Source organism: Battus philenor, unplaced genomic scaffold (genome assembly GCF_028537555.1).
Source record: "Battus philenor isolate CCGP_79_NKW_IND1 unplaced genomic scaffold, ilBatPhil1.0.hap1 SCAF_7, whole genome shotgun sequence".
NCBI classification, from domain to species: Eukaryota; Metazoa; Arthropoda; class Insecta; order Lepidoptera; family Papilionidae; genus Battus; species Battus philenor.
The window spans coordinates 15,627,107-15,638,946 of NW_027181737.1; the positions used below are offsets into that span (position 1 = coordinate 15,627,107).

Genomic DNA, 11,840 nt, shown 5'->3' on the forward strand with positions numbered 1-11,840 from the left:
AAACTGGTTTGTAAGCAGTAACAATCCTATATAATTAATGCACAAAGTGTGAGTTATATAAGATTTTTAATGGAATCAGGCGTTACTTTACGGAAGTCCACCCTAAGTAAGAAAAGGACCAATATTTAGCCACTTCCGCACATGCAGTGGTAGTCGTGCAACAAAGTGCACCGCCCGCCAGCCCGCTGATAAATGCGCATGCGGCAAACAATGCGAATTACACAACTACCCCCGTTAATTCACTCAACACGTGTTTCACCCCTCCACAGGGCATCTTCAGGAGTTATGTTACACCGATTAGTGCCAAACACAGAGTCTCTGTCTTGTAATAACAGTTGTTACAAACTTAACCTCCTTGGAGTGATCCGACTTGAACGCTCATACGGAAGACTTTGAATCGCCTCCCTGCGTTTTAGTATTTATATTCATGTCTCTTCCAGAATCCAGAGTCTTGGCTGGATTGTTGCTGTCATACATACATGATAATCTTATCTATGTGCATTAGAATTATAATTAGTACTGAGTTATTGGAAATATAACTAAAAGATTTAAATGAATTTATAGCTTATTTGTCAAAGTATTTTTTTCTATTGAAATGCTACAGGCAATAGAGTCTGGAGAGATAGAAAGTAAACAGTGTTTTTGTATACAGTAATCTGAATTTTTAAAACGTCTTTTCGTTATATTATCATTATGGGTGTACGTATATATAGTAAAGTTCCAAAAGATATCTTAAACCTCCCGTTTCTTAGTTTTAGATCAAAATTAAAAGTAAATTATTAAATGAATCTTATTATAGCATTCAAGAGTTTTTACATCAACGAAACATGTGGATTTTCGATAGTTGATTCATTTGCAAGGTTGATATTATAATTTACACATGAAAAATTGTTAGATTTCATTTGAAAGAGCGACTGTTGAGGTTCTAGGCGGCTGTTCTCTTTTCAATTTACGACTTAAAATGTTAAAATAATCGACGATTCATAAACGCATGTTAATGCCCACTTGAATAAAGATATTTTGAATTTGAATATAGATTTTAATGTGAACGAATTATTGGCTCATCCTGTATAAATTACACATAATAATGTACACATAAAAAAATATTGTAATAATATTGCTACATAAAAAGCCGCCATATGTGAATGTTCCCGCGGAGGTCGTCACAACGCTCAAACGTTCACTCGTCTCGCTCACTCGTCTCGCTCACTCGCACGGCGTGTTCTATACGCGCTCTTGCTTGCGCCTTGGCATGTAGCCAAGGCGCAGCACTTGCGCGCGTGGCCGTTGCAGTTCTCGGGGAGTCGGATTTGAACTAGGGAACGATGCGCAACCGCTCGTAGGCGCATTATTCATTTTCCGGGCACAAATTATGTTAATTATTCAATAAACGTTTTTCCACATCACATTATTAAATTTCATTTAATAGAGCATCTGTTGAGTATCTGGCCGACTCTTATCAACAGATACAGATATGTAACTATTTATGCTGTTAAAATAATTGACGATTTAAAAGCGCATGTAAATGCTCATTTGAATAAAGATATTTTGAATTTTTTATTATTTCTAAAGGTAATATTTTTTTGGTTAGGGTGTAACATACATTGATCGATAGCAAATAAGTTATAAATTCGCCCTTTTAAAATTTTTACGCCTATTTCTAATAATTATTTATAAGAAATGCGACACAAAACTACAATAATATTTCATACTTAAAAGAAAAGATATGTTCTTCTAAAATAAAAAAGGAAATAATTGGTCCAGATTTCTCGAATAAATTTAAAAAATAAATTACCTGTAGTTCATGTGCTCATTATAATGTACGAATTATCCTTCGTCGCTAGAAATTCTGTGAATTTATCTCGAAAATCAATTTGTTAAGTTGAATATGAATAGTTTAGTTTTAACTATAATTCATTTCTAGGACATTTTTTATATATTTGATATATATAATAACCTTAAAGTTTTTTTAATTCACTTTCAGGTATGGGTAGAAAGCAGTATCGAGTTTTGCACGGAGAAGTGGCCCAACTCAATCAACAAAGAGCTTTTCGGAGCTTTTAGCTTCATCCTCGTTTACGCCGTGCCAGGTGAGATAATTATACTTTTTTTCTGTTATGGTAACACACTATCATTATAAGCATTTAGCAATCTAGTCTACTTATATTTAATACTAATTAGGATGGACATGAATGAACATAGATGAACATGAATCGACATGATTGAACATGATCAGACATAAATGGACACGAATGGACATGGATAACCATAGATGGCTTTAAATGGAAATGGATACATATTTTTTTCTGTTAAACATGATAAAATAATACGCATTTAATATATTCACATATAAATATTTAGCGTTATACAATAAATTAATCCATTTTGTCAGCGGAATCTAAAAAATGTTCTGCAATATGTGTTTAAAATTTTATAATAGTTCACCACGATGACCGGTATGCCCGCATCCAGAGCCTTCCCGTGATTTTAACTATTACCTCCCAATCCACACACATTTCTGAAGGAAACTCTATGTATAGACCTCTCCATGGGTCTGTGAATGACCTTGAACCTTCCTATGAGACCCGTCGTATGCAGACGTTTCTGATCCGTTTGTCATCACCGGCAACACACATTGGTCAAAGATCTTCGTCTTCAAACATTACGGTATATTAGACGAGAAGAGGTTTCACACATAGTAAATAGCGTGATTATAAAATAGTACGAAAAAGCCTTTTCGAAATTCTAATAACTATAAATTAAAACTAATTATTTTTTAACTATCTTTGTAGTGTTAGAAGTATTAAGCCTGTTGTATTCTAATAGAAAAGATAATGTAACGTATTTCAGAGTGAACACTTTCAACAGGATGATTGAAATTAGATGTAAAAGTTTTTAAGCTTTTCGTTACGCTTGGACACCTACATCGTATCACCCTGTATTTTTTGTGTGAGGAATAGCATTGCCTTTCCTCCGACTCATGTATTATTGAATTAAAAATAATTTCGCGCAAATATCTAAGTAAGACGGGCATTCATCATCAATTTCTGTAAAAAAATATATTAATATAATAAAATTTAGAGTGATTACTTGTGTATAGAAGAATTGGTAGGTAATAAAAGATTTAAAAGTGTGTCTGCTCGTTTGTTAGCAAATGAGGTATATATATAATATATTGACTACTTTAATATTAGACGGCTTCTCGGCAAAAAAAAGGTTCTTATCACCTAATGCCCGCGGCCGTTACGTCATCGCATGCTCGATGCTTGATACTGGAAACTTGTACTTATAACAGACAAAAATAAACTACAAATAAAAATAGATTCTTGAAGAATTTTACTATAAGAATGATTACTAACAATAGTAATAAATATAGGCTTTATTATCTTATTAAAAAAAAATTGGAGACGGTAATTTGCAATTGGATGTGAATTCTAGTCGTGGGTTCCAATACTACTACTTACTTAAAACTAAGTATGAAAAGGACCAATATTTAGCCACGTCCGCACATGCAGTGGTAGTCGTGCAACAAAGTGCACCGCCCGCTAATAATGCGAATTACACAACTGCCACCGTCAAATTACTCAACACGTGTTTCACCCCTCCACAGGCCATCTTCAGGAGTAATGTTACACCGATTACTGCCAAACACAGAGTCGTAGTTGCACTTTGTAGCACGACTACCACTGCATGTGCAGAAGTGGCTAAATATTGGTCCTTTTTTTACTTAGGATGGACTTCCGCAAGGTAACGCCTGATTCCATTAAATATCCCAATAGTTTATTTGCTAAGGCGTGAATTTACTTCCGCAGACGGATAAAGGTTAAGGTTTTTATACAAATGCCCAATATATACTTTGTCTTTGACATTGTTTAGGGCATTATTTTGTTATATTCTGTAAATTCAGTAATGAAATCAAAGTCAACGGTAAACCGTGTTTTATTTTCGAAGTACAAACGAAAATATTTCCTTATGATATATTAGATATATTCGGAAAGCCTTGCCAAATATTATAATGTGAAAGGAAAAATCGTTTTTCGCGCTAGTCAAACAGGTTTTCCGTTGTAAAACATTGAGAGAAAATAACTGTTCTTTACACGGGTCCCGTCAGTACATCTTATAGTCATAAAAGGCTTTCATGTCGGATAAAGCGATATAAATATCACCAAATATAATTGAGTTCAATCAAAGAAGGTTTATTTTTTATTTATACATCATTGAGATCGTATTGTAAAATCGTTTGATTGTTAAAAATTGTTCATAGTAAACGCATGTTTTATTAACCATATAATTATTAAAAATAGCTATTTAGTGAAAACTACTTATCTATTTGAACACGTGTGTGAAGTCATCGTTGCTATATCACCTATAAGATGTCCACCGTTGGACATCGGCTTTATTCATACATTTCCAATAGGACCTGTTAAAGCCTTTGCTTTTCAGTAGACGCCTATTGTCTGAAAAAAAGTTGAAGAATGAATTGTTATTCTATTTTAGTAAGAATATTGTGAAAGTGATAACAAAGCCAGATTGTGTTGGTTTTGGATTTTTCTCTATTTAGGACGCATATGGAACCCAGTAGCTTTTTAAGTTAAAAGATTCTTTATAACCTGCATCTACGAGTAGTTTTTATTAAATCGGTATTCTCCTTCTTACATTCTTCTAACGACCTGTATAAAAGAAGAAAGAGCTATACTATGTAAAAAGAATATTGTGAAAGAGATAAAAATAGTTGGACAGTTTTTGGTTCTTTTCTATTTAGGACGAGCTTGGAATCCAGTAGCTTTTTAAGTTAAAAGATTCTTTGTAATCTGATTTTACGAGTAGTTTTTATTAAAACGGTATTCTTCTTACATTCTTCTAACGACCTGCATAAAAAAAGAAAGAGCTTATACTATTTAGAAAGAATATTGTGAAGAGATAAAAATAGTTGGACGGTTTTTGGTTTGGTTTGGTTTCTATTTAGGACGAGCTTGGAACACAGTAGCTTTTTAAGCTAAAAGATTCTTTATAATCTGCTTCTAAAAGTAGTTTTTAATTAAATTGGGATTTTTCCTACGATCTGTATAAAAGAAGAATGAATCAATAAATCAATCGCTTTTAATTCTAATAATAAAATTCTAAAATCTTTTATGAAATCGATCACGATATTTTTAGCAAAAAAGCCTTAATGAAACGATTCCCGACGAGAACTTTTCATGCAAAGCCTTTCGCATATTAAAAAGCAATATATCAGGCTCGCGCGTGCAAGCCTATTTAAATGTCTAAAAGCTTTAATGGGAAATCAATCCACGTGGAAATGAAAATTGGAGGTACGTAGAATCGTAATATGGATACGGTATTTTTTTTAATTTTATGTGATCTTTATAAATTAACACATGGGACCTTATGTAATTTTATCATGATTATCAGCTACAATACGTCAACTGGTGGACACAGGTTTTCACTAGAGATCGGAAGCGGCTTGAATCAAGTATCTCTACTTTGATGAACTTAACAACGTCTTTTGTTTACCTTGCTGTTTCGTGGTCTTAAATTATGTCCACATCGGCTTTCTGTTCTCCATGTAGTCTTCTCATATCGTTGAGTAGATCTCATTCCTACCTTAATATGTCCATGCAGAAATGTAATACAGTTAACAGTTCAAGGCCATTTATGCAAATGCCGCATCCATTAATTCGTACATTAGCGTTATTTGTAACGATTCCGTGATCTCGATTTTGTTGCTTGGCAGACCAATTACATTCCAAGGCAATACTTCAAATGCTTCGTGTTAGGCGATATAGCATGAAAGTTTTGTTTTGTAAAATAAAATTAGATTTTAGCACGCGATTTAAAATGTTTCTATTTTGCTTACAAAGTGTAAAGGATGATTGATTAATGATGTAAAAACTTGAAAAGAATAGATGCATTGTTAAATTTTTATATGTATTTCTATATCTATAACATATTCGAAAACGTTAAAATTTTTTATATTGGGATACTACAGGCTATTAACCAGAAATATATATATACAGCTTGAGCGGTGATAAGTATAAAATCTTTAAAGGGGAAAATGTTTAGCTCATTTAAAGTATTTTTAAGTCAAGTCTCATATATGTAAAGTGACCACTTTGGACAAGTGACATTCATTATATTTTTTTCTAAGTAAATTTGACGGTGTAGTAACTTCCGGCATTACAAAGTTTACAGATACAGATATTATAAAATAATTAATTTTGATGTAATTATCTCATTAAATGAACTTAAAAAAATTCGTACTTTATTTTCTATATTTCTGAAACCATTTATTTTTGCATAGAACGAAGCCTTCATTATTTGTAAATTGTGCTACATATTTACTTTATTAAATCTTTTACATCTATATCTGAACATCATGTATTTATTCGCGTGATGTACGTGAGATATTTGCAACGCTTTTCTTAGAATCTATTACATATATAGCTTTATGTACAAGTAGATACTATCGTATATAATTCAAACTTTGTGCATAAATTATATAGGATTGCCACCGCTCATAAATAAGTTTCCAGAGGATGGGTAGCAGCGTCCTTTGCGTACAATAATACCACATTGCAATCGCAAACCCGTCTGCTAAATGTAGCGATTATTATATATTATAGGCGTTATTTTGCGGAAGTCTATCCTAAGTAAAACATGACCAATATTTAGCCACTTCCGCACATGCAGTGGTAGTCGTGCAATAAAGTGCAGTCCTTTAATATAACTATTTTGGTTACAGGTTCAATAGTGGTCGTATCGTATTCGCTGATGGGAAGACGTTTGTGCTCAGTGCTGCCACCGTTCGATCAAACGGAAGGCAGCGCCAACAGCCAACAGGTAAAAAAGTTATAAAATATGGCTGACTAATTTTTGCGGGTTGCATTGTATATTGTTCTTATGTTAAATAAATAATAATATTTCTTTATTTATTTATTAAAAATACTTTACGCCCAAGGCATTCTCTACCAGTTAACCGTTAGGCGGTGAGATAATAAAGGTCGGCGAAACAAGTAACATAATAATACAAAAAACAAAATAAAAAAGTAAAATCAAATTAAGAGAAAAAATAATGATACAAAACACCTTATATAATAATGGATACTATTTACTATAATTATATATAAATATACCATAACATATATTTAAATATCTGCATATACTATTCATACAAATATAATAAATAATAAAATCCAATTATGGCGATGATTCCGTCAGCTTGTCAACCAATAGCTTTCGAACCTTCGCTTTAAAAGAAGCCTGATTAATTTTTTGAAATAACTTTATTTAATAGTAATTTTAATTGCCACAGTCAAAAAGTTCGCAGTTTTTGTGTTCTAACCGTACGTACCATTATTGTTACTAATTTGTTAAAGTTCTATCAGTACTTTGTGTTTTATTTAAATACAATACGATATTCTATGTTTTTTAAACTGAATTATTAAAAGGAATGTGATTTATTATTCATTATTTAATTATTTCATCAATCAATATTATCGAAGTTGACAACTAAAACTGTGAACTTTTTAGTTTAGTTAAATATTATTTTTGACATAGTTATTTTAAGTAAGTTAGATTATTTATTACAATGCGTTTTAAATTTTTTTAATAGATTAAATTACCGATGATTTTGTATTAATAAATATAAATTGATTTTTTTAACAAATAAAGGTAATAATTTCTCTGTAATACGAACAGTAAAAGTCAAACCATTGCGTTCCTTCTTTGGTGTATATATTCAATTAAGGACCACGAAATGAAACTAATTTTTAATGAATCAAGGTTTTAATTTAATAAAGTTTCGAAAGTCTTGCATCAGTTTCCAAATTCCACAAAAATGTCCTTGGTAGTATTGGGTTTCAAAAGCCTCTTCCGAAAATCGCAATGATGATCGGTTCCGCACTGTTCGCATCTAGTGACTTCCTGCAACCTTATGTCGTCAGTCCATCTATTGAGGGATCGACCCACGGCATATGAACTGGCTCGTTGTCGCCACTCGAAAACCTTTCATCCTAAACGACAGCCGATTGCACTAGCCATAAGTCTCGATCACTGTCACTTCAGATGAGCAATTGTTCGAGCTACATATGACTTTGGTTGTTCTGATCTTTTTATTTCTGATTCGAGCATAGCCATTTCTGTTGCTCTCTGGATGACCCTGAGCCTTCTTATAAGGCATATCGTAAGCGACCACGTTGAGTTATCACATATTAATGAATTATTTACCATTTGGAAATCAATGTCTTGATAGAAACACAATAATAATTTGTTTTTACTTTCAGCGCTTGAGGCTGGTGCGAGAGCGGAAGCGGGTAGCGTGGATTCTGTTGCTTCTGGCAGTTCTATTCGCACTTTGTTGGTTGCCATACAATATTCTTCAGCTTTTGATTGACGTCAACGTAGTACAAGTCGATTCGGGAGCTTTATTGCTGCCATACACGCTGCTATTAGGTGAATATTTCTCAAATATATTTATTGAACAATAATAATGTAGATTTAGTAGTTATGTTATGTTTTAGATTATTGGTCGTAAAACTTGTAGATAGGTTTATTATGTGATTAAGAAACATTATTCCTTGCGACAAGTGTCATTTGTTTTTTGGTAAAGGCTATGTTTTCCGAAAAACATGTTATTTAAAATATCTAATAGATATTCTAAATAGCTATTCGAAATTATAAAGAGAAGTCATAATTTTTGGAATAGACTCTGTTAATGTTCTCGAAAGTGATATCATTTTAAAATTTTTACAGACACTCCTTTAGTTATTTTCGAAAGAGAAGTCAATATATTTTTTTTAAAGAGGCCATTATTATTATTTTCGAAAGCGATGTCATTTCATTTTTTGCTAGACATTCCCTTGGCTATTCTCTAAAGAGACAAAATTTACTTTTTAATATGTTAATTCTATGTTAATTTTTTCGACACAGATGTCATTTCATTTTTCGCTTAATACTCCTTAAACTATTCCCTAAAGAGACGTCATTTTCTATTTTGGGAGAAACTATGTCTATTTATTCGAAAGAGATGTCAGTTAATTTTTCGCCAACCACTCCTTCAGATTCCTCCTCCTTCCTATTCTCTAAAGAGTCGTCATGCTTTTCTTCCTGAAGAACGTTTTAATTTTTTCCGAAATTCACTTTAATTAACAAGGCCCGAAAATAACTTTATTTATTTTTTGAAAAAAGACCTCTTATTTTTCTAAAGAGATGTCATTTAGTTTTCTCGAAAGGTACTTATTTGTTTATATTGAAAGTGACATGAATTACTTTTCTTTTATTTTCATCATTTAATTGATTAAAAAACATTTTTTTTCAGGCCACACGAATTCAGCCATCAACCCCATCGTCTACTGCCTGATGACACGCAACTTCCGGCGCTCGCTCCGAAAACTTCTCTGCCAAGACCCCGGTAACATACACTCTAGTACTAATATCCACGTAAGTTTGCACAAGTTGTACGGTTTTATGAGATTTTATTTTAAACGAAATTCTATCACTATCAAACAAGAGGTTTTTTTTTAAAAAAAAATGTAGCCTTCTATTTTTCCTCGCTTGAAAAAGTTCCAATAATCTTATAATTAAAAATGTAGATATATAAAATTATATGTGAATATGGTGTATCTAAAAAGTTAAAATTAAGTGTAATATTTAATATAAAATAAAGTTTAATCCTTACCAAAGCACTAGAAACATACTGTCTTGTAAAGGGTATGACGTTAACGAAACTTAAAAGCGGCTGTAAAACGAATAAACGTGAACTTAGAATAAGTTAAAAAGTATTCAAAATAAGCATTAAAAATGTCCCATTCTATACAGCAAAAAGACATATACCAGCTTAATTTTTCATTATTAAATGATAATAGCTTAGAATAAAATAAAATAAATAATGTTATGTAAAATTCAATTAAAAAACCTCTTCTTTGAACATCCTCTACAAGAGTTTGCTTGCCTGCAAGCCTTTAACAGGCTTATCAAGTTAACGATGGTAAACACACCTGCTTGTCCACTATATGTATATATAAATAAATGTTCGCTTTTCGCAATGTTCATAGTTCACGCACAGAACAACAAGAATTAAAAATATAAGACAGCTTTGTCACTGTCACAATATGGAGTATACAGAATGTTTGTTTATAGGCGTAACAGTTCTGGAGTGAATGTATAGTTCATTCGCTGTCAACAACAACAACTTATTCAAATGTCAATGGTATCAGAAAAAAATATCTGTTCCGGCAGATTTTACTGCCAGAAGTAACAGGCTAGTCGGGTTTAAATAATTTTTTTTTCTAAGTGGTCACTTTACGTAGACGATTAAGGAAATAGATATAAAAGTTTTAAAGTTTTTTGCTTACAAATAAAGCTTTTTTACCTATAACACCAGTAAATATATGTATATGGCGGACAGTCCCACTACGTCGGACTGTCCTGTCCGCGGCGGCAACATGCGCGCCCTTGCGCATCAACGGTGTGACGTAAGCCTCACGCAAGTCTCAGGCACTCTGGGTTCAGCCGCACATCAGCGCACACGCAAGCCCACCGTTATAAACTCTCGCTCCGACGCGCCTACCTTTGTATAGTGGTGTGAACAATAAATTAGGATTTTCTCTGGGACTGTCCGCCATATGTACATATGTATTTATAATATTTCTTCTAATGACAATAATATATATTGTAAATGAATATGTTTTACCCGAGTCTTATTCAAAAATGAAATGAGTTCCATCTCCTTACAGATGCAAGGATTACGTCAAAAATCCAACACGTCTAGCATGAGGACATGCACTACTGTCACCTTTCGAAGCAGTAACCGAAGCGCCAGGGCTGGGCACTCACCCAACATCCAATACGGGAAAGTCAACAGAGCGAATTCCGTTAGAGAAGGAGCATGGAAGGACCGGTACCGTGGAAGAACGGCTCAATATCTCTAAACTACGAAAGCAATCCAAAAATTAATTTACACATAGATTACGTGGTCCAAAAAACATCAAGACTCTTTCTCCTTCATATTTTCCTATGATTTTAAGTCCTTGTATCGGTTATATACATACAGGCATAACATCACAGCCTTCCATGTATCAACCGAATGGGTTTCGGATCCACGGAAATATATTTGCTCTGGGCGGATAACCTGAAATTACCTGTTGGTCTTTTTGGTTTTGAGAGGGAAAATCTTGCAAACCTTCAAAATGCCCTTACTCTGGCGAGATGAGAAAGTTATGTGGAATTCATACCTACTGAAGCCTTCTTAGTGGTCATCCAATGCACTGTATGAGAGACTCCGGAATCTCTCTTTTTATTTCTGCAGAAATTGTTGGTAGTTCTTGCGTCCTATTTTTGCTAACCCATTCCATAGTATGCTTTAATTACGCTACCTTTAAAACTTTCATGGTGCTGTCACGGTGGTTCTAAACCTCCTCAATCCATGGTCTCCTGGATCTTCCGATCGTTGAAGCTAGGAGTTTGAAACCCCATCCTAAATACTGAACCCGAAGGTCCAGTTTCTGGTAGAAGAAAGCTAAGAGAGAAAGCTATTGCTTCGGAATCCTGTTCCAGAAATATGATGATATTCAGTTTTCACATGCCTAAATCCTTCATTTTTAGTTTGTCGCAGTTTTGTAACTGATGATAATGGATTTTTTTAAAAAAAATGAACATTTAATAAAACAGTCTAACAGTTCAATTAAATGTAAAAAGATTTAACACTATTAAATGAGATTTAAAATTATACTATCTAATAAATATTTAATTTAATTAATAAATAGATAATATTAAAGCTCAGTATCTGATTGTAGGTCAATCATTTACACAGCCACACTACCAAAAATTTTGTATTACTAAAA

General features: G+C 32.9%; 1 protein-coding gene across 1 annotated transcript in view; it reads left to right on the forward strand.

The window, feature by feature from the left end:
- LOC137931220 (QRFP-like peptide receptor) overlaps positions 1-10,928 on the forward strand; it is a 129,872-nt gene extending 118,944 nt beyond the window's left edge. The window contains exons 4-8 of the mRNA XM_068774630.1: positions 1,985-2,090; positions 6,743-6,840; positions 8,283-8,451; positions 9,317-9,452; positions 10,718-10,928. Coding sequence (XP_068630731.1) covers positions 1,985-2,090; positions 6,743-6,840; positions 8,283-8,451; positions 9,317-9,452; positions 10,718-10,928 — 720 coding nt within the window. The remainder of the gene's footprint in view (positions 1-1,984; positions 2,091-6,742; positions 6,841-8,282; positions 8,452-9,316; positions 9,453-10,717) is intronic.
- Positions 10,929-11,840: the final 912 nt, after the last annotated feature.